At 39.8% G+C, this 24684-nt stretch overlaps 1 protein-coding gene and 1 pseudogene across 10 annotated transcripts in view; both read left to right on the top strand.

The window, feature by feature from the left end:
* The window catches only part of LOC121518632, a 65404-nt pseudogene extending 45536 nt beyond the window's left edge, over nt 1-19868 (top strand).
* Nucleotides 1-24684, top strand: part of auts2a (activator of transcription and developmental regulator AUTS2 a) — a 656715-nt gene that overhangs the window by 426173 nt on the left and 205858 nt on the right. For all 10 annotated transcript variants that reach the window (XM_041801239.1, XM_041801245.1, XM_041801247.1 and 7 more), the window contains exon 5: nt 20946-20975. In XM_041801239.1, coding sequence (XP_041657173.1) covers nt 20946-20975 — 30 coding nt within the window. The remainder of the gene's footprint in view (nt 1-20945; nt 20976-24684) is intronic.

Raw genomic sequence — 24684 nt, 5'->3', positions numbered from 1 at the left:
ACTATCTATGGAGAAATGACTTGTAATGTTTAATTTTCTTCAGGAGGTATTGTGATTTAGGTAACCCAGCAGGAAAGAGAAGCCCGCTATGTTTACAATTTCATTTTTCTCATAAAGTATTTCTTGCATAGGTGAAACTGCAACCTCTGTTCAAATCTTTTACCAGATGTCAGACTCCTCCCCGGCGCTGCGCTCCTATGTGCCACTCCAACCTGATAAACAACATGTGCTCTAATGTGAGAGAACTCTGTGTATCTCAGCTGTGTCCCTGGCACAGCCTGCAGGGGTTGTTAGCTCTGACAGCACCGGTCTTTATGCATGAGACTTCCAGGCAGATTGTTGGCAGAGCGGGGCACTTTCTCTCAAACGGGCGTCAGCTGCCTGCAGGCCTCACAGCCTTCACCTCCTCCTCCTCGTCCTCACCTTGCTTCCCTTCCCATCATGGCAGACCCAGAGCAGGAGCTTTATGGAGCCCTATAATGATACGTGGCGAATATGGAGCAGCGGGGTGATTGTTAACGGCGGCAGCTGCGCAGATAGCCTGGATGATGGAAAATCAGTGGGACCTCATTTTGGTTTGCCTGTATGAATATTAATGGCTCGTTTCCAGGCCATGGCTAATGATGAGGAAAATTCCCTAATAAAAACTTGATGTGATGGGCAACGACCCGCGGGGTCACTGGAGACAGTCAAAGTTAATAGTGTGCCATCAGGTGTGAGGAGTTAAGTGATTAGAGGCACAGAACCTAATCCTGACGTTTTTCTTCCCCCACAGCCATGAGTCACAGAGGGGGGAGGGCAGGAGGAGAGAGGGAGGGAGGTGAGGGGAGCAGATGAGGTTTATATCTCTTGACAACAGAGGGTTGCAGCCTGTTGTTCAGCCTCCATCCGATACATGCAAGCAGTGAATGTTACAAAGTAATACCAGAGATGGCAGACAGAGATGATTCTCACAGAACCACTGCATTCAGTAATATGATCACGTTTCACAGTGGGTTAATATCATCTGGAAAACACCTTTTAACTGCTGTGACAAAATGGAAATAATAGTTCAATATAAATTTAAAAACAACAGCCTTTGCTATGTTATTTTTAAGAGTACTATTGTCTTTCTAAAACATTTTTTTCTATCATTAAAAAGGAAGCTGCATTTGGAATTAAGTTGAAGCTGATTTTTCTAACCAATGAACTATTATTTTGAAACATAGGAAAAACACAAGTACAAAAACAAAGGGCTGACTGTGCTGCGAGAGTAGACACCACTTTCTTTTTCCTCGTTCTCTCTTATGATTATCAGTCAACACACTTCAGTGCTAAGCAGAAAAGTTTTCTCACTACACTCAGAATAACATGACACATAATCCTGAATAAAATTCTACAGCTGTAAGGGTTGAACGTAAGTGTTACAGCGCTTTAATCTTTTCCTATGTTGTTTTTTGTACTGATCTCTGATGCATGGGTAACATGCCATATATGTTGAGTGGTTCTCTGGTTTGCATTGGTCTGTGCTTTGTTCACAGAGCATCACAGGTTGGGATTTTATGGGCAGAATAAAGCTTACTGTATCATATTGTATCTTATAACATATCGCATCACATTGTATCGTAACGTATTGCATCACAACATATATCGCAACATATCCTATTATATTGTATCATCACATCAAAAAACACAACATATTGTGTCACAGTGTATCATATTGTATCGCACCAAACCATATCACAACATATTGTGTCATATGGTAACATATCATATCATAATGTATTGGAAAACATCACATCACGACATATATATATCACATATATCACAATATATCGTATCACAGCATACTGTATCGTATTGTACCGCACCAAATCATATGACAACATGTCATATCACAACATGTCATAATGTAATGTATTGTATCATAGCATATGATATGGCAATGCTTGTCGTTTCATCTTGTATCCTAAAGTTTCGTATCATACTCTCCTGTAACATATTGCATCGTGTCATATTTCGGTTGTGTCGTGTATCATAATGAATCATGTTGTACCATAGGGTAACGTATCATGTCATATCATGTCATATCATACTGTATCACAACATATTGTATCCTGTTTTATTACAATTTATTTTATTGCATCGTATCGCAGTATATTATATTTTATCATATTGTCTGGCACCATAATGCCTCACTTTGAACATATCTCGTATGGTAAAGCATTGTATCATATTAGTCTCATCTTGTATGGTATCACACCATAGTGTATTGTAAAGTATCACATTGCATCATACTGAGTCATATCAAACCACATCACATCCTATTGTAACATGTTATGGTATTAAATCCTATCATATCAAATCATAATTTGGCCTATTGTGTAGTATTACATCACATTATAGGGTTTTATCATATCAAATCATATTGAATCACATTGTTTTATATCACATTGTATTGTATTGTATAATATCACATCCTCTTCTATCACATTTTGTCATATTGTTACATATCAAATTGACTGTAATCTAATCTACTTCAATAATGTTGTCTAATATTACTGGTCCGCATTGCATCACATCACATTGTATCTCTTCATCTAATATCCTTTAGAAACAGACAAATTTCATCTAATCTAATTTAATCATATTGTCATATCGTATTGTATCATATTGTATCATTCCTATAGTATTGTATCATATCAGATTGTATATGTTTGTGTTCTCTTGTGGTGTCTTGTGCAGTGTTGTATCGTATTCTATTACAATTCAAGTTGTATCATATCCTACAGTATCCATCACATTTTATTATCATATCGTACTGCATTTATTGTTTTGCATCATTTTGTAATTACATTGCACCGATCTTATCGTGTCGCATTGAGTCATTGAGCAGAGTGGCATCATGTTGCTCCAAATTGTAGTGAATCGGATTGCATATCATCTAATTGTATATTTTGTATTAAATTATTTTGTAAACTTCTTTCTTTTGCATTGTGTTGAGTCTTACCTTGTCATAATGTTTGGTCTTGTACAACAAAGAGTGTAATCTCTTGCTGACAATCCCCCTGTCGAATAAGAGACTAGACAGATAAAAAGACTTGGTCCATGTTGGTTTCAGTTTTTCTAACATATTATGTACTGTTATCTGAAATACAGTAAATACCCTTTGATTTTGCACCATTCCTTCATGTAATCTGGATTACTCTTAAAAAAATAACTTGCATGTTTGAATATGATCATTTCTTCCAATGCATTTTAGCTCTTTGATGCAAGAACTAAGAGTAAAGATATAAGCCTGCTTTCTTACTCTAACATGTAATTAACAGCTTTCTGTGTTTGGCACTGCAAAACACACAATTTTATATATAGACATGTCAAGACAGACTACATTTTGCTTGCTGCATTTGCAGGTGTTCATGCTTCAGTGCAAGCAAATCAGATCTTATTTTTACCTTTTTCATCTGTATGTTTCTGGTAAATATAGCTAATATAAAGTGTAATGAGATATTTTGATAGAAAATTCACAAATATAATTGTAAGGATTGGAGCTTTTTTAGCACTACATATTCTGAGATTTTTGGAGTTTTTCCATACACTGTCTTAAATTCATCATGCATATTCAGACTTTGATTGCTGTTATGTAGCTATGCAGCACTTAAACTCAAAGTGGGCTCATCTTCAGGGAAACCTGATAAGGGTGTAAACAATGCAGTCTGATGTATGTAATTCCCTAAAAACATTCCTCCAATAATCTTTGATTAATCCAGCATCTGCTGAGCAGCTCACTCTCCTGTCTGCTTATAGAAGCAGAGCTCAGTTGAGGTGAGGTTAGGTGTTTTTTGTAGGTGTTTGTGTACGCGCCCACACTTGGATTCTGCAGCTGTGTCTTATGTGTGTTTTTTTCCCTCCATTTCTATCAGATAACCAGTAAACACTTCCCGCCCCCAGGCGCCTATAGCCCGGAGAAAAAAAAAGTTGAGATGCTTCTAGAAGGAGAGATACTAAACTTGGTGCTTGTGTAACAAATGGATTTTTTGAGAAAGCAAAGTGCTGCACCTCAAAGTTCCTTCCATCCTACCTTGGTCCTTGTCAGGTGTGTGTTTGTGTGTTGGGTGGGTGGATGGGACTGATCAACAGAGTGCTTTACCCTGCGGCAACATCTGTTTCTGCCAAGCATCACTTCAGTACGCTGCCACATCGCTGGTGCAAATGTCCTACCTTCCTCCACACTGGAAAACAGAAAACAGCACACAGATACACAAAACTCTAAAGTCTTTTAGCTCATCTCGTCATCCTGGGCATGCAAAAGTGTCTGAATGTTTGTGTTTCTGCATTTCAAACAGTGCACCTTGACACGTCTTTGCTCCGATTATTGGTGCCATTAAATATAAATCACTGGAGATTCAGCAATAGGAAAACAATAATAAAAACAGTCAAGTCGAGAAAATCTCTCAAATATTCCTTTTGTACGTTTTGGCACAGTCCAGTCTAATAAAAAATAAAAGAGCACACTCCAGAGTATTGAAACCAGACTATAAAGTTCTTATTATTTTATGGAAGGCTCAATTTTTCAGCCTCTCTCTCCCATCATCCCCCTTTAGCTCTGCTGTCCCAGTGACTGGAATCCAGAGCTTGTGGTCAAATTGAATATCTTCTGGATAAAGTTTAACATTTGAAGGGAAATTGCATTCAGATGTTGGCCTGCTACGTTTGGCCCGTGTTGCACATGTGGATCAGACCAGGTTATATTAGTCCAGACAGAAGTCTGGTCCTCCCTGACGAAACATTCTTGGCTGCAGAGAGAGCCGTTTGCCTTACGTGACTGTATAGGCTGTCTCAAACACCCATGCTGGGCTGTTTTCTCCTCCCTGTGTTTGTTTGAGCTCTTCTCTTTCGTTTTATGACAGTTGGACATCAAGCAGATGCTGGGGAAATTAGATGTTGGATGTCAACGCTGCAGAACGCTGCTTATTTTAAGGATCTGTCCCAGTCAGGCATGTCAACTTGAATTTCCTTCCACTGGCTGAACTTTTGCGTGCGTTTACTACTCTGTCTTTTGAGGATACCTTTTTATGAAATGTGTGTCTGCTGGGTTTATTACTCCAGTAAACATATCCCAAAGTTTATCTGAGGTTCAGTTGACTGTGAAGTCACATGAACAGAGTTAACTTCTGGGAATGAGTGTGTTTGGCTAAGTATCTTCATGTTTATTATGAGTGTGCTGCAGTGATTTCAGCTGATTAAGAAGGGCTTTTAAACAGAATGTCTACACAGGATTATTAAGATCATAAATCTGGTGAAGCTGTGTGCACTGAGCTTGAGCGGAGCTGCGTCATTGGTGTTTCTGAATCCTCATACATCTGGATTTCTAGTTAGCAACTATTCTATCACATTCTCTGTCCCAATATGTCAACAAATGTTTGGCCAAGTGGTTCAGTCGCACTCCATGAACACGAGTGGCCCAGGTTCGGCCTGGGGCACAGGTTACAAAAAGTCAAATAACTTCTGAACCACAAATTGTAGCCACTTCCTTTATTCCCATCTGGAGGTCCTCCATTTTGCATACTAATGCCACTATCCATTCCTCTGAAGTCCTTATGAGGCATCTCTAGCAAGCCTGGAAAAGGGGAGACTTTCCAGTATCTTGAAGGATAAAATCCACACCAGTAACCCCGGTATCAAACATCTTTTTATCAATTTGTTCATCATTTTTTTATCATTTCTGCTGCTGGTAGCTAATGCTTTCCAAATGAAACTGTCCGTTTTGTTTCTCATGATGCATTGTGACTGGGCTGTGATATCCAATGACAGGCTGTACTATCATTGTGTCATACTCTGCCAAACTGCACATGTATATCCTAAAGGAGACGGCCAGATCAGGTCACAATAGAGAGAAAGAGAGACGCAGAGGCTGTGATGTGGCCCTCTGTGTCACTGCAGACAGGAACTGCTGTATAATGGCGTAAATAAAGCTAACAAAAACAGGCACAAGAACTTGTAAATATTTGAATATTTTGAAGACTTTTTGTCAAAGAATGATTACTTTTTCACTTTCTGGTCTCCAAGAGATGGGACAACAAATCTATGCAATAAAACATGTAGTTATTATTTTTACTGTGTGTCAAACTTAAAAATCTTTTTTAAATTTATGTTTAGTTATTTATTTTGTCTTTATAGTCCCATAACTTTTTGAAAAAAACATACATATAACTGCTGCGCACATATTCTTGAAGTCCAGGTTGTCCTTAAAAATGATTAGAGCTTGCCTGTGCACCACAGGTTTAATGTTGTATAAGCTTTTTTAGAAGTTCATGTAAAATGGTTTGAAATAGCTTAGGGCTCAGAGGGTAAAGAGGAGCAGCTCTTGCAAAAAAACAACAGCTGACATTATATTGATGTTTTCTCGCACATTAAGCACATGGAGTTACTAAACAGAGGAAGTGGAAATGTTATGGGTTAACTTTTATAACCAAGTGAGATTCAGGGCCTTTGAGAAGCTCTCTGAATTGAGATTGTGAGTGCTGGTGGTGCATTAAAATGGTAAAGGACTCACCCTGAACTTGCTGGATGTTAGACACACAAAATAATAATGGCTTCAAATATTTTGGATTCATAGACCTTTGGATATTAACAATGCTTAAGCAAACAGACCTTGTTCAACATTTGTCAAGGTTAGATCCTTGTAACTCAGGAAATTAAAAACAATGCACACCCTTTTTCACAGCAAACAGAGCATAGCACACGGTGTGATAGGACTTCCATGTAAACGCTGTGCTAACAATGAATCTACAGCAGTTTTGACAACTACTAAAACAAAGATAACAAAATGTGGTGAGTCATATCTCTTCCTTGGCTTCACCTGTACAACTGTGAGTCTGAGAAAGGGAGCAGCATTCAAAGGTGGAAAAAGTGTTGCACTCAAGTAAAAATACGGTTACTATGGTTAAAATTAACTTACGTTAAAGTAAAAGTTTTAAATTCAGAACTTACTTAAAGTACTGAGTACCTACTGAGGAATTACAAAGTAAAATCATATTTTTTTCTTATTTGTTAAAACAGCAAGAGAAAATATAGTAAAGTAAAATACACAACAAAACACTTAACCGATTTGTCTTATGTAGATAAAGGGTGTTAAAAGAGTGGCCTACATAACATTACTCCAGTAAACGCCAGCATGAAACCACTGTTTCCTGGATGAATGTTTGTTTCTCTGAGTGCCAAAAACCAGCGGCTGAGTTTTGAGCTCCTCAATGTGGTTACTACTATCCTATTACTTCAGTTCACCCTCAAATTAAAGCAACATGCTGCTAGTTAGCATATTGAAATGATGCTGCAATGACATCATGTCTGTCAACCAAGTCATCCTAATTCAAGGCTTAATCCAAACTTCTCTGAAAGGCCTCTCCTCTTCCAGACCAGCTTGTTAACAGAAGTAGAAATATAAGCCTCTGAGGATCTTAGTGATCACTGCAGTCAAGTATGAGTCATTATCAGGGCTCTTGACCTCATTGCACCTGGCATTATTGACACTTGAAGTTATCTGTGGGTTAGAGTCACTTAACAAGTGACATTTTGAGGCATTGGGCTGCTAGCCTTGCTATCAAGAGAGACAAACATTAGGATCACATACTTTTTTTTTTTTAAAGTCTGAATTTGATCCTCTAAGTTTGTCCTCGTCTGTGTTATAATAAACTTATTTTTGAGTGTATTGTGCCGGGGCCTACGGCCTCAGCTCTGTGTGCCAGAGCAGGTGCTGTGTAGCAAACCCTGAGCTCATCAGTCTCCTCCTGCCCGCCTCTATTTGTTGTTCCTCAATTCACAGTGGCGGACTGGCAGACTGTGTAATGTGGGGGTGAGAAAGAGAGAGAGGGATACAGGAGGTGTGAGTGGGGGATTTGAGAAAAAGGATGGCACTGATCCTCATTTTTACCATCCTGGTCTTCCTCTCCTCACCGTGAATAATGTAGCACAGCCCCCTACCCAGCGGTGGACCAGGCACAACGCCATATCCAGCCGAGGCTGAGAGTGATGCGTCCAGCTTGGCGAGTCTAGACTCTGCCACATTCTAGCCCCACAAACCCCCCCTTCAATCCCCGACCTGCAGAGAGGAGCACTGGGCTCCAAGATGGCAATCAAGGCTTGATTTGCCAACACATTTCCAATGATTAAAATGTAATTAGCACAAGCGAGCACCTCCTCCCCAGCTAATTTCCACGCACGCTGTGACAGGCAGGCGGTCGGCGGCACCCAGGCCCCAGCAGCAGATGGAGGAGGCTGCAGCGGGAGGGGAGAAACCATTTTGCCATGCGACTGTTTGCATCAGAAAACCATCAGGACGTGCAGCTATATCAGGAAGGAGCTGTTAGGAGGAGGAGGGGAACGAGGAGCCCTTGACGACAGCACGTCAAATTGGCACCGTCAGAGCTGACCCTGGCAATGGCTGCCATCCTTCATGCTGTCTCTCCAGCTCCCAGGCATGCAGGCAGGTTGGCTTCCTCCCTCGGTTTTAACCCCTTCAGCCATCCTGCAGGACAGGCTGGCTCGGCCTGATAAACAGACACCATCCTGTGTGCAGCGGGGCGCTTTAATGAAGCCCATATCAGACATAATTAATTCTAAGGTCATGGATAGCAACCAGCAGAACTGGAGGCTAATGTCACTCATGGGGGCGACAATACGCTCAGAACACACACCCAGACTTGGAAGATGACTTCAGAAAACATTTTCAGTCATCACAGGAGCTTGTTAAATCATAGGAGCTTGTTAAAGATGCACTGTTGCCTTTAGAAATATCTTTAACAAATGTCATTATTGATTTAAACTCACAGCATGTAAATTCTGCTGCCAGGGGCGCTCAATCAAAACAATAATGAAAGATGATGTCAAGGTTAGCAAGGAATTGTGGGAAGAGTTGTGCCTGAATGTGTTTATATTTATGGTGAATGTTGTTCTGAATGGTTTAATTAAAAAACAACTCTTTAATGTTAAAATGGTAAAATATGTGACATAAATATTCACCCTCTTTGAAGTGACTGACCTGATTCATCAGAGGTCCAGCCAGCTGGTGCTAGTAGTCTCACCATCACCTGAGTGCAGCGAATGTGTCTCAGGTGATAAAGACACCTGTATCTGGAAGGTCCAGTCACTGGTTAATCAGTATTCCTGGCTACCATTACACCATGAAGACAAAAGAACATGCCAAGCAACTCAGAGAAAATGCTATTGTAAAGTATAGGTCAGTGGATGGATGCAACAAAAAGAAGATTCCAAGGCACTGAACATCCTGCAGAGATCAGTTGAATCCATCATCAAGACGTTGAAGGCACATATGGCACATGTGTAAACCTGCCTAGATCAGACCGTCCTCACAAACTGAGTGACAAACTGAGCAACGATAAGGCTCAAAGCTTTATGAGAGAGAGCGGCAAAGAGGAAGTCACTGTTGAAGAAAACTAAATCTCGTCTAGAGTTCACCAAAAGGATGAAGGAAAGTGGGCAAGTGGAAGAAAATTCTTTGGTCTGTTGAAATAAAAATGGTGCTTTCTGGCCATCAGACAAGACTATTAGCAGACATCAGACATTGCACATCACCAAAAAACAATTTTACCACTATTTGCCACTTATGGCCAATTGTGGCTCATTTCAGCTACTCCTTTTTGGCACTTTTAACCAAATTTTCTTTTTCTTTTGTTTTTATTTTTTATTTTTTTTCTTTTGGTTTTTTGTTTGTTTTTTGCAACTTCTGGCCCACTTTTAACCATTTTTGCTGCTTCTAGCTACTTTGCCACTTTTTGGAAACTTTTTGCTCACATTGTACTAATTTTGCCACTATTTTGACATCAATCTTTGCTGCTTTACCCTGTTTTGCTGCCATTAACCCATTTTTTCTAATGTTCCCCCACTTTATGACTTTTACAACTTTTTGTGTTTTTTTCCACTTAAGGCCTTTGCACACTCGGTCCGATTATTTCATCCGAATTTTTCTCACGTTAAAAAAGAAAACCGAGCTCATGTTGTTCTAATCAAGGTGGCACAGTGATGCCAAAATTTTCATCCGTCATTTTCTTTTTCGGAACAGGTCCGATTTAATGCCAAATTTCGTATCAGTCCAAGTCATTTCAGTGGGTGAGTGATGATTCAAAACAGTGCCCGCTGCGTCCTCCTCGCTTGCTCACCCCCACCAGACCCCTCCTCCCTCTTTCTCTCACCCTTAAACTTCACTAAATACCAGTTTGCTCATTTATTATGTGGATACCAACCATGGAAATATAACAGATAGATGGGTGATCAATGATTCAGATCAGCACCTGTGGCTTTATTCTCTTTCGCTCACTCACCCCCGCCAACTCCCCCTCTCTCCCACTCCCGAAACCTCACTTCAGCCACCGTAGTTTGCAGGTGTGTAATGTAGATATCAGCCGTGGAAATATAACAGATAAAGGCATACGTATGTAGCCTACTCACAGCTCATAACAGAGACAGAATTAAAAGGTTGCTCTCCATCTCTCCAACTTGTCTCAGCGATATGACGCATGAGTCCGTGCTGTATGAAGCTCTCTGCCGGGATGGACCTAGCGGGATTTTAAAGGAGTGACAGAGACGCAGGCTCGAAGTGCGAAACTATTTTCCATCTTCTACGAATTTTCGCATGAAGGCAAATAAAAACGCATCGGACTCAGTTTGTAAAGTCCGAGTGCGTGACGTGTTTTTCGGATTACAGATCCGAAAAAATGCATCCAAAAGTAATGGACCCAGTGTGTAAAGACCTTTATCCCTATTTTTACCCCATTTTTGCTGCTTCTAGCTACTTTTGCCACTTTTTGGAACTATTTACCCATTGTTGTCTCTTTTCCCATTTATCCATTCTTTTCCATTAAAGTTCTCTCAGTTTCCTCTGCTTTATTTTCTCACATCCTGACGTTTGTGCATATTATGTCCTATCTATGAAGTCTTTCTTCGTCATTTGGTTCACTGTGCCCATCCACTCTACTAATACTACCAATTAAGAGGTAATGCTGTTGTAAGAAAATATGTTTACATTATAAGATAGCTAAATAAAATAAAACTCATTTTTGTTGTTTTGACAAGAATGGTTATCATTCAGGTTAAGAATAAAATCTTGTTATCACAGCTTAGCTTTGCTATGGACTGTGATTTTGCTGACTTCCATGGGCCCCCCAGTTGGCTGGGCCCCAGAAGGCTTTCCCCTTTAGCCCCCCGTATGGGGAACCTTGTTAAGTACTCCACTAAAAAATATACCATAAGTTATATCCATTTTCAAGATAATTCAGACATCTCAGTGTGAAAATTCTACATATTGTACCTTTAAAATGCTTACAGCTGTCAGATTTGCAGAGGGTTATGTTGGAACATGGCATACTTGCCTTGCACGCAGCCCTGTGTGATGTGGTTGCCTCTTTAGTGCAGACATTTTTCTGTGGGTAGCCCTGGCAGGAGAAGTCTGTCAGGCCCTGCTTCTTCTTCAGACGATAGCATAGCCGCATCGTTTAGCATTCAGCCCGTGGCTCCTCGTGTTCCTCCTCGCGCTGGGCCAGTATTACTCTCAGCTGGAGAGGATTTAGGACAAGAATAATTTACTCCTTATTTCAGACCAATGTAAACAAAAGGCTCGATGCTTGGACAGAGCACAGGGAAATTTGTAAGAGCACTCAGCCAAAAGAGAGGCCCGGCTGAGTGCGGAGGGGCAATCAGAAGTGCTCCGGATACAAGCCAACATCAACAGCTCTTAGAGCTGACGCTAATGTTTGACATTCCTGTGTTACTTAAACTTAACACCAGGGTCTAGCTGTACAGTATAATAGCAGGCTTGTGTAAATAGCAGAGGGCCTGGGTAGAGTATCAGTTTTCTTTGTGAGCCCTCTCCTAGGTCTAATGGTTTCCTTATTGGACACGACTGCTGCTTTAAATAAGACTGCATCGGCCTGTCACAGAGCTGGCCCCCCCTCTTCTCAATAGCACCATTGTTGTTGTGTTCTCTTTCTGCAGTATGCATTTTTTTCCAAACTTCATTCATATGTCTTTTTATCAGGAACGGCCTCTCAGGATTGGTTTAAAGTGCTTTTGACATTACTGTTAGCCTTAGCTCTGCAGATTTATACACACTCACCTGTCAGAAGCAATAGCGGAGTTTTGAGCTCATGCTTACCCTGAAAAACAACGCCACACTTCAGTTAACAATGACGTGTTCTACCAATCAATCAGTATTCCAGCAGCAGAGTGCAAAGCTAAGACTTTCTGTCTCACTAAAAGTCAGCAGGTAAAAAATACAAGAGGGGGAAAATAGCAGATATGCAGGGATTTTTCTCCGCCGCCTCAGGTTGCTTTATGCATGAGGCAAAGCATTAGTTCGCTATGATCACTTATCAGTGAGTGACAGCTCCGACTTGTTTGTATGCCAGATGTGTTTTTTATCTTTTAGAGATATTATTATTTGTTACTTTTTGCTCCATGCTCGAGCGGCAAGTTCACGGGAGCTTGGGTGTCTGCTCTGTAAGGACGATCAAATTGGCTGCCCTCTCCTGTCAGCCCTGATCTCCGGATTTTTTACTTTGCTCATTATAAAGGTATTTCCATTTTATTAAGTGTTCCCTTTCTTCCACCCTTTGTCGCTCTGGGAAATTTGCATACCTCTATTCCTAGGGAGAAAAAAATAATGACAGCAATTTCTTTTCTTTTCTCTCCCCCCACTAGCCGTGTGAGTGCTTCATTTAGTGGCACCTGCGAAAGCGACAGGCGCGGGGATGAGAAGTGAAAGAGAGCAGTTGATTAAATCATCATCAAGTCGCAGCACAGAAAGTCAATTCTGCTCGCCGTCTACAATGATATCCTTTTATCTTAAAGTAATGAGCTATGGCACTTTTGCATCGGGTAATACGATGAGTTCCATTAGCATGTTCCATTTGCTTCACAAGCAAGGGCAAGTCATTCCAGCCGGCTTCTATCTCGGCAATCAAAGCAATTGGCTGCACAGCCGGGGAACGGGGGGAAGGAGGGAGGGAGAGAGAGAGGAGGAAAGTGAACACGGGAAAGAAAGGCTAGTGGTGTTTTTTTATGGATCATAACACAGAGGAAAAAACTAAAATGATGTCCATTATTTGAACTCCTTTGCGTGCTCTCTGTGTGTGTAGCACAGGCAGAGAAGCAGCTAATGAGTGCACGGCCGCATTACTGCTGTCACATTCAGACACGCCTGAATACATGGAGGCAGCTCAGACGGCTACAGGCTCTTTTAAACTTCCTTTATGCATGATTATAACCATGCATGGTTTAAAAGATGTACTGCCACTATTAGCAGTGTTGAGAATAATCTTTTCCATGATGCAAGTCGATGTAGATATAGACGATTCTGCATTGATGCAGAGACAGCTCATGATCAAGGAAGTTTGTATTTTTCCACTGTGGCTGCACCAACCCCAATTAAGCAAATATTAATAGCTTCTTTCAAACTAACCTTCTAAAGCAGATCGATTGTCCAGATTCCATGCCTTTCATCAGGCACATCCATCCTGCAAAGCTCCAGTCTGAAATGGCTGTGCCAAGTCTGGAGATAGACCTGACCAATCAGCATCATTTGAGGAGAACTAGGCGGTAGCTCGAGGCGGGGTTTGTACTGAAAGCTGATAGCAATGGCTGCTGTTGGTGTAGCTTTTAGGTCACTGTGTCAAACAAAGGCCTGGGGGCCAAATCTGGCCCGTGGAACGATTATATCCATGAGATCATATCATATTTGTATTATCTGGCCCACCTGTATGAAGTCTGCAGATTTCATCCAGTATATTAATGTAAACTTTAATTTGATTATTTAAAATATCCTTGTTAAGCCATAAAAAATCTGAAAAAGTAAAGAATAAGAAAGATTTCATAAAAAGTCAAAAATGTGGGGAAATAAATAATTTGTTTTTATTTCATATTTTCAATTTTGCACGTCAAGATTACAACTCAAACTTATGATTTTGAATTTTCATTTCCTGCTTTGACCTTTTCAACTCATAATTTGAACTTTATGTCACATTTTTATCTTTTAGATTCCCAGTTAAAAATTTTAAATTATAAATTATTAAAAAAAAAATTGAATTATTAAATTCAATTTTAAGTCATATTTTGACCTTTTCAACTCCTTGCTTTGGCTTTTTAATTTCATATTTTGACTTTTAAATGACTACTTTTTAAAAATTTTTAATCATATTTTGACCTTTAAAACTCCCAATTTTGAATTTAAGCCATATTTTTAACTTTAAGTTACCATTTTGAATTCTATCTCGTATTTTGACATTTTCAGCTTAATTTTTTTCCTCATATTTTGACTTTTAAATGACTAATTTTTTACTTTTTATATCATATTTTGACCTTTTAAACTCCTAATTTTAAATTTAAGTCGTAGTTTTAACTTTTTAAGTCATCATTTTGAATTCTAGCTCATATTTTGACATTTTCAACTCCTAATTTTTGGCTTTTAATAGCATATTTTGAACTATCATACTACAATTTAAAATTTTAAGTCATATTGTGTATTTTAAACTCGTGATTTAAAAATTGATCTCATATCTTCACCTTTCAAACTTATGATTTCAAGTTTCTCCTCATATATTTGCTCTCTGAAACATTTTTCTATTCTTACTATCATGTTCTGATCTTTTGAACTAATAAGTTGGAAGTTTTATCTCAGATTTGAGTCTTTAAACTTATCATTTTAACTTTTTTGAAGTTCCAAATGCTGCTTTTTTCATATTTAATTTCTGGTAAAATTGAGGTTGACAGGTATGGTAAAATGTTGACCCTGTTAGGCCCTCAGGTTAGCCCTGAATCCTGAATCCAGCCCCTGCTGTGATTGAGTTTGAAACCCTTGCTTTAGGTGGTTGGTGTGGAGTTCTGTGCATAGGTTTTCAACATCTAGGGTGCCTGACGTGCCACGACCCGGGGCAAGGAGAGGGAAGAGTCAAGCTGGACACATGTCAAGCACACATGTATGTCATTCAGCAGCCAAGGTTTAAGCTGGACAGCATCTCTTTTGTCCAGGCTGTTTCACACCTGGTAATGACCCTGGAGACTGTTGGCAGTTATCGGGTCCTTGGGACATCTACAGCACAACCAGGGGCTCGTGGCATCCTCTCTACCAGCCTGGACAGTATCTTAGGTCATGTTTACTCACCTCATCCATCCTATACTCTGACCGTATGGTGTTGACTTTGACAGTTTTCAACAGATTATTTACCCATGCCCCTGGTAATCTAAGGACATCTGGACTATGACCTGGGTTGTGTCCTCTTCCCAACCGATGGTGTCCTCTGGTGGCTTACTCGCCACATCTATGCCTGAATGTTTGATCCAAACCGTCTAAAATTTCTGCACAGTACTGGAGCTATAATACAAAGGCATTGTTGCCAGAACTGGCCCATATTTATTTATTAGATAAAGAGCAAAGAGCCACACTTCAAGCTTTACTTGCCAAGGAGATGTTTTTGCACTTCTTCCACCTGGCATCAGCATGAGTTTTATCCACCAACAAGCTGAGGCAGTGCCAGCCTGTTGAGCTCAGGCTGCTTTTAGTGCTGCACATGCAACAGGAGAGAGGAAGCATGACTTACATTTCCAGAAACACTACACATCATACGCCTGTCTTTACGTCTATATCATCTATTTGTTTGTCTTGCTATATTTCAAAATCTTATCTGTAACATATAGTCAACCTCTTCCCATAAATTTACTTTCTCAGAAATGTCTTTAATAAAAGCAGACATGGATGCATTACAGACTAAATGTAACGAGATCAACTGTGAAATGTGGTCGTAGTTTGTCTGCTTGTTTTTTTTAAATGTTCAGCTGCTGTCGACTGTCACACTTCCTCCACCTCTACCACATACGTGCACAGCTGATGTGCCAAACCAGCACTGGGGACACATGGCAGCCATGATGCATCCAAGTCCATGTAGTTACAAGCAAGTATATCTCCAGCCAAATACTGATCATCAGTGATGTCTGCTGCAAGGCTGCAAGACTGAGTGAGCATGCATGACAGTATTTTACAATAAAACAGTCATTATCCCTGTTATTATTCATTATTCAATTACACAAATCAATAACACAACATCAGCTGTCAATATGGGAAAGATTGTATTGATTTAGAAATATTGTCTTGTTGAAAATTCATCTAGCAGTTTTTATGCTTTAAACTGCATCCATAGCAACAGTGAACTACACAGCTAACTTGAAAGGCACACACTTTTTATGTTTCACATTAAATTGTACCTTTCCATTGATGGAAGTGAGAAGAGGTGAAAAGGTTCTCAGAGAATAATGCTGTCAGAGTCTGCTGACATTTTATTTCCATTAAGCTGTCTTTTAAAACCTCCATCCTCCATATACTGTTTTTATCATGTCTACTTTATGTGTTTTCTTCAGTTTTGCACATTTCTCCATCACTTTTCTATACCTTTTGTCCACAGTGTGGATGGTATCTTCAACAGCAGTATGGTCAGGCCGAGGTTGAGGTTAGGTGTTGAGTATGTTTTAATTGATGATGACTTTAGAGATCTGAGTGAATAACAGGTACTTTCATAGAAAAGGTTAAGAGGCCAGAACTTCATACAATCACAACATTCATCTGGAATATAGCTATAAGTTAAGTCAAACTAAACTTTGCACATCTCATTCATAAGTCAACACAATCTGTCTCACATGAAGTTGATTAAAGGGTAAATAAACCCCATAGTCTCGGATCTTGCAAACCTGATGAATTGGTCAGATTTTATGTTGGTCATCAGGTGGATCCATCTTGCAAGTCTCCGAGCATAACTCAGAGAATGACAGGGCCGATTAGCATCTTTTTAGGTGGAAAGGTGGCAGGTTTAGCTGTAGTTGCAGTAAGCCTGTGAAAAATGGCAACTAGTGACGAGATTAGCAGCTTAGCGTGAGTTTATCAAACCTGGAAGAGCGAAAAATCACACTGAAAGCTTTTCCTGGATGAAAAGATTATTTTCATGCTCTCCAGACCAGCTTCAACTAGAGTTTAATTTACCAACTGGCTCCACTGATAGTGAAGAATTGTGTGTTCACAGGACAACAGCTGCTTGTCAAGATCACATGATGTGGTGACTGCCCTCAATGCATGAGACAGATGGAGCATTCGTCCAAACTCTCCAAGGTTCTTCCCTTTCCAGACACCATCTATATTGTGTTGCTCAGAGGGATGTGAACTATATCCCATGCCATGCATATGTGAAACATTCTTTAATTAAAAAGAAATACTTTTGTAAGCATAAATATGCATAAATAAACAGGGCTACTGGTCAGGGATAAGACATGCTGATTCACTTCTTTGTGCCATCACCATAAGGCACAACACTATAAAGTCGGGTAGGTTTCTTTAGCTATGATAGGTGACACATGTAGCATCAATGACACTTAAGCCATAGAAATGCAATTTGGAGTGGTGGTCTCTCTTCCTGTACACCCTGACAATGGCTGTCTGGAGCTATATAAGTCTGAACAGTTCCCATCGGTGGTGAAATAGACAAGGCTGAGAATGAAACGGGTGTCCAGTTTCACCTCCAGAGCAGCCAAGAGAAAAAAAGATGAACTTTAGTACCTCAGTTTCAACCGTTACAGATATATGCATAGCAAAGGCTATGCATATATCCAACCCAACCTGGAAAATTGGATTATTTTGCACTTAAATGTCTACATAAAGACCAAAATCAATCATTAACATAACTTAATAATCAGATGCATGGTTTTTCAGATTTAAAAAAAGTACTGGAATGTTTGGTTACTACTTAATAACACAATTTTGCAAAACTGTAAGTCTAGAAAAAAATTGACAGAAGACAAAAAAGCCCTCCTCCTCAATCTGTTTCTTTTTTTAATCTAATTTGACTACGCTTTGTGTTTTTTTTAATTGGTAATATTGTTACTGAAGAGGGAAATAGTGCCAAACTATTGTTCTCAAGTAAAACAGTTATTCTGATTAAAATGTTTAAAGTTAAAATACTGGTCTAAAAATCTACTCAAGTAAAAGAAAAAAGTAGATTATTTAAAGTTTATTCAAAGCACTGAATACTTAATAAGTATTTCTGATACCTAAGGGGCTTTCACAGTCAAATATGACCTGTCCTTAATGGGCAATAACAAGGAGAAACGATGGCCCTCTAACCAGGTTGAATATTATAAGGTTTGACCTAACTTAAAGTAGAATGCAGCCAAACAACTGGTCTTTTTATGATGTTGGCAGAAGGCTTGAACATCCTTGTTGTGGCTTTTAGTATTTTTTTTTCATTTTTATTTTTTATTTTTTTGCTTAGTATTCAATGCCATTACAATGTAATTAAGTACAATACTTAACCCCAAATATACTAAGTTAAAGTTGTGAGTTTAAAAACTACTCAAAAAAGTACGCAAAACAGTAACTCAATTACAGTAATTTGAATAAATGTAGTTAGTTGCTTTCCATCTGTTTTTGCATGATACTTTTTGAAATGTGGTGAGGTGAAATACTTTCCCAAAATATACTCAAGTAAAAGCAACAGAAAAGTAAAAGTAGGGATTTTGAGAAAATATCAAAAAAGCTCCTCAATTACAGTAATTAGATTAAATGTAATTAGTTACTTCCCACTCCTGATTGTGACATAAACTGATGTGGATTTGTTTGTTTTATATGACAAGAGTGATCATGATAGTATTTGCATTCAGAACAGTATGGTTAACTGTCTTTCTGTGTGTACAAAGTGAGAGTAGAGGATGATCAACTGCAGGAATTTCCTTCTCTGGTGCACAAAGTACTGTATTTGGTTATTTCTCATTTTGTAAGTATTTCAACTCATATCATGTTTCTTTTAATGGCTTGCAAAGCTAAATGATTCCTCCTTTAATTTTCTGTTAAAAACACAAGAAGAGGGATGCAGATGGCCTAGTGGGCAGTCAGGGTTCAAGCCTGTGGCTCCTTTCAAAAACATCATTCCCTACTTTTTTATTCCTGTCTCAGTCTATCTCATAATTGAATCTATCTAATAAAAAACAAACAAAAAATAGTCATAAAAATGTCCATGAAAAGTTCTTCAAAAGTAAAGAAAAGGTCGCATGTAGCATGTATTTTCAAATCCAAAATCAATAAATGTCCTCATTGTAATGTTAAATTATGCAATCCTGACATAAATCCATACTAATGTTACTCAGTTTTCCTGTGTTGACAAGCGAATTTTATTTGAGTTCTCAAACTCTTCTCTTATTTATTTTGTCAACCATGCTGGAGTTCCTGTGATAATAAATTCATACGAGTTTTCTTCCTAGAATCCAGCTCAAGGGCGCGCAGATCGTTAAGTGGTTTAAGGTGCGCACCATGTATGTGGGCGGCCCAGGTACGAATCAGGTCTGTGGCCCTTTATCTTTACTCTCTCTTCCCTGTTTCCAAGTCGATCTACTGTCCTCCTCTATTTAAAAAAGGCACGAAAGTCCTAAAACTAAATCTTAAAAAAAAGAAGAATCCAGCTTAAGATAAACAAGCAAAAATCTGGAGAAAACAACCTGAATGTATTCATCATCAATGGTAAAAGGGTGTAGAAGTACAAAAAGAGAGCCACAGAGGGCCTAGTGGTTATGCTGCATCTTATGTGCGTGGGTAGCCTGGGTGCGGCCTATGGCTCCTTTACTACATGTCATTCCCCTTTCACTCAGGCCTGTTTCCAACCCTATCCTGTAAATAGAGGCAATAAAAGCCTGAAAAACATCTATGCTTTGTTCGTCTGCCTCCTGTATCTAACTCAGCCATGCTGAAATCTTTCTGTATACATGTTTTTGAATGACATCTATAAGTAATCATCATCTTCTCTGGTCTTTCTTAAATCTCTTTTCTTTTTCCAGCCGCCGCTCTGTAGGGCTGCTGGCTCTGTCTCACTGTATTAAAATGGGGGAGGAATGTTGTGGGTGTTGGAGAAAAGCGAGTGAGAGAGAGATGGAGAGCAGGGAAACGTCTGAGGAGTGTTTGCCCAGTGCGTTTATTGCCTCTGCATAATTTATGAGCTGCTGGAGCTGACCATCATGGCAGTGTGCCTCGGGCGGCCCCTGGGGCCGTGTGGGACAGGCCTGTAAATTGGATGCTATGCTCCTGCTGAGCTCGCAAGGCCTCCTGTTTTTTTTTTTTTTTAGCCATCCAGCGTCAGAAGCAGAGCAGCCACGAACCCGGCCAGCTACCTCTGAGCTCTGCAGGCCCCAGATCAGCAGAAAACAAGAGATGGCAGCAAAAAAAAAGAACGAGAAGGAGAGAGAGAGAGAGAAAAAAAACAGCAAGGCCTTCTGTCGCTCACTCCCTGCGCTGTCAATCATTTCACCCCCTTCCTTCTCTCCCTCCCCGCTTTAATCGACACCCACCATCCCCTCCCCACACACATGCTCACTGTGCCAACCCCTGCCCATATTCCCCCCCAGTGCCTTCTTCATTACCGACTCCAGTGCTTCTCTGCACCTCAGCCATATGCACCACGTCGAGGGCCGCCAGTCACCCAGCATCACACTAATTAGTTGATAAAGAATTAAGTGGACCTTGAAATTGAAATTGGAAAGAAAAAATGAAATCTAACCACTTTTTCCCCCTCCCTCCATTACAAAGTTCCCCTTTCTTGTGTCATTTCTGCGTTTCCAGCCTCAAGCAGGAGCAGACATGGTGGAATTATAATTCCAGTGGCGGCTGGTGTGTCGAGATTTGAGTTTCACATAGGTTTCAATGTTAACAAGGGCACCGCTGCTTTCCAGGAGCCTGCTTTGTTTCACAATCCTGGGCCTGACTCAGCTAATGAAGTGATCTGATGATGTTCTAACACAGAATATGAGTATGTGATACCTGCATCATTAAAGAGCTGATAATATATGGCGTTATAACTCTCACATGTGTTTAAATCAAACAGTTATGATGGATGGAGGGACTTCATTTCTGATTTTCTCTTCTTCTTTTTCAGGGTGACACAGAGAGCGACCAAGACGACAAGGTAAGTCCCCCTCTTTATGTCATTTCTTATGCCATCAATGCGCTTCAGACCTCCTTTATCATCTAAAGGCTTTCTTTAAGGCGGAGAATTTAATGTAATTAGAATTAAATATCCTGTTAATAACTATGTGAAAGCTTTAATTAGCTGCACATTAATTATAAATGACTTAATGATGTGCAAAATCTAAATCGAACTGTTCTGGCTTTTTAGGATTAAGATGACATTTAAATGAGAGTGCTGTGACAGGCAGAGGATGAATTCTGCTTAAACGCTGACTAGCATATCAAGAGCATGCAGCACTTCTGAGTCTGTATCTGTTCTTCTTATCTCATCTTTGGTCATTTTACTATCTGTCATCAGCTGGTTTTAGGATATCCTCTTTTAGCAGATTAGAACAAACTCCACATGCGTTTATCATCTTTTCTGGTCTTGTATTTCACAATCAAAACTTCCTGTTGTTAGGACACTGATGGCCCAGTTAGGATGCTACTTTTTCAAGCAGGAGGCCGACTACTGTTCAGTCCTTAAAAAAAAAACAGAAGAAAACTTAAATGTCTGTTTTGCAGCTTTTTTGGTATTGTATTTGTTTTCTTTTTTATTATTAACAACCTATATTTTGTACGGTATTTTTCTCAATAGAACTTTGACATTTTAATACCAGAATCGGTAACAGGTCAATAGTAAGCTCTGTGCACTTTTTGCACACAATAAGGGTGTTCATGACCAAAAATGCCCCATCGAAATCCACTAAAACCACAATATTTGATCCTCCAGCCATACCAGTAATAAAAAGCGAAATTTCTATTTGGCCTTCATTCTGCAGAATATGCTTTAAATATGCATATTTTCCTTTCCATGAGGGGAAATTAGGTGCTTTAAATGGATAAAAGAAAACAATATAATTACGATCAGGTCAAATCTTGATGAAAAATGTATGCAAAATGAAAAAGTTGGTACTTCGGCTGGAATGGGTGTAACAAAAACCAGCACAGACACCTGGACATTATTCTGCACGGAGCACTAAAATCTGGCAGTAAATAAATTAGATTTCAGCTTGTGGAGGTTTTTTCAAGTCATCTGACCACTCAAGTGCTTTCTACAAAACAACAGTCTGAATGCAGACCACAGATCTCAGACAGCCCCACTTGCAGACCACCACAGTGAGACCCTGCATCTGTTAGAGTATAAATACATGCTACATCTTTCAAAGTTAAATCTTCATCCAAAACACTCTAATGCAGCTAATGTAGCTATGGCTAAAGCTAATAAAGCTTACAAAGCTATATTAGCTACATAAATAAAGCCATTACTTAGCTAATGCAGCTAAATCTAAAGCTAACAATGCTATATTAGCTACACAAACTATGTAGTTAACATAGCCACCTAACTAACATTGCTAAGTCTAAAGCAAACAAAGCTATGTTAACAATTTAAGATTATGATATGTTTGCTAAAGCTAGATCCATTTTAGAAGTGGTTATGTGACAGTGGCTTGTTTAAGCAGCTATAGCTTTAGCGTAAGCTATCATAGCTTTATAGGCCCATGTCCTATATCTTGTGTGCCATTAGTAGTAATGTTAACTACGTAGTTAGTGAAGTATTTTTAGCTTTAGCTAAAACAAACAAAGCAAAAGCAAACCCCCGTTCATGTACTATTATGCTACTTTGAAAAAGCTAGACCCATCTTAGAAACAGTTGAACGATGGCTCGCTTTAGCCTCATTAGCTTTAGCTATTTTGGCTACATTGGCGTACATCACATATAGTAACATTAACTACAAAGCTACTGAAACTATATTAATTTTGACAAAAGCTAACAAAGCTAAAGGGAGCCACCTTTTGTGTAACTACTTCTAAAACGGGTCTGTACATGACCTTGTCCCGGATTAGACCTTTTGTCAATTTCATTTATGTAATTTATCTTAGTCTGTAATGTTTGCAATGTTGTTATTTAATGGGTGTTACAGGTAGACTTTGTTTATGAATAAATATTAACTTTAAAAAAAAAAATCTAAAACATTGTACCAGCAAATTACGTCCCTTCTGTTCTGACAGATAAGGCATCTCACAGTAGCTGTCTGCAAGAGAGGGCTTCTGAGATCTGTGGTCTGCAGCCGGAGTGTCTTGAGCTCATTTACACTGCCAGCTTTGCTTAGACATTCACTTCACATTCACACACTGTTGGCCTATGGCTGCTATGTATCATGTCCATCAGTATAGAATAATTTTGTACATACACATTCAAACGCCACTGGGAGCAGTTTGGGGTGAAGTGTGTTGCTCAAGAACACATCAACATGTGACTGACTGCAGGATCTGGGGTCAGAACCCTTAGACCTTAGAGATTACCAACTGTACCTCAGGAATTTCATACATTTAGACTTGGAGGTCAGTCTGAATTTGACCAACTAAGACATCAGTTACCTGAGAATATCCATAGAATTTACCCTTGCAGCTTGGTTCTGCACAGTTACTGTCTCTGTTCTAGTCAGAACAAAACATTTTTAGTTTTTGCAGGATCAAACTGTACGGGGAAATCAGATGAATAAAGCGTAGAGCTTATTCAGACATGCTGTAAAGCTGCATTGCTTGCGGGTTTCTACAGTACAGTTGTCCTTTTCAAAAAGAATGGCTTTGACATATGGTCAACAAATGTTTATTGATTACCTCATAAGTAGTAAAAAGTTTTATATAAAGTCATATTTTGCCTGTATGATAGGCTGCTCTATATATATAATGCTCAGGTATTCACAAATTAAGCCTGCCTCATATATTTTAAGAGCAACCATATTTCCCAGTGACTTCTACTTAGAGATCTGGATCCACTCTAATGATTAAGTAATGCCATTTGCTTGTAGTGTTTCGACTGTGCAGCAAATTGAGTCATTACTCAGAGTTGTCGATTTAAATTGCTCCTGTCTCGGTGGCAATTCCTTTTTGTTTCAGGGAGAGAGAGAGGGAGCGCACGGTAAGCTGTAATCCCCCTGGTGATGGCATTAATTCACCCTGGCTCACGTTACGCTCCTGATGAACAGCACCAACTACACCTTCCTGTCATTGATTAATCGTGTCTTCAAGTAACAGAGGAGTGAATCAGTAAATAGGAGACCTCTATGACAGGGGCTGACTCATGTGTTCATCTTCAATGTGAGGGGGTAATTGGAGCTCCCACTCCACACACTTTTTACCCCTCCCTGGTCCACGTCACCTCTGTCCCTATCTGCCTCTGCCAGGCGCCGGGCACATGACGCCCACCGCCGCCGCTGTCATTTGCATTCCGTGGGCGACACGGTCTACTTTACAACACGGAGGCAGAGGAGGACGCCGGAGAGCCGAGTCGTTTTAATGGGTCAAATGTATTCAGATGAGGACAAACGCGGCTTATTTAGTTTCCCTTCAAAAGCAGGAAATGGAAAAAGAGTTCCCAGGAGAAATCATGTTCTGCCTGGTGTAGAAGGCCTCTGCCGTGTCGGCGGGAGCTGCCAGGCTCTGATAAGAGACAGCTATTCGCATCTCAGTGTACGTGTGCACACAACCCTGCTCCTGTGCATGCGTCTGAGTGTATGTGTGCATGTTTTTGGAAACTGTCAGAGTATTTGCTCATTATAAAGTGACCTGTGGGATGGGATCCTTCCAACACGACATGTTAATGACACAGTAGGAGGCAGGTAAGAGGCAGGCTCGCTGCAGTCACTATTCACACAACACTG

Source organism: Cheilinus undulatus, linkage group 12 (genome assembly GCF_018320785.1).
Source record: "Cheilinus undulatus linkage group 12, ASM1832078v1, whole genome shotgun sequence".
Lineage (NCBI taxonomy): Eukaryota > Metazoa > Chordata > Actinopteri > Labriformes > Labridae > Cheilinus > Cheilinus undulatus.
Note: the sequence above shows the minus strand (reverse complement) of the source record. Positions and strands in the feature narration are given on the sequence as shown.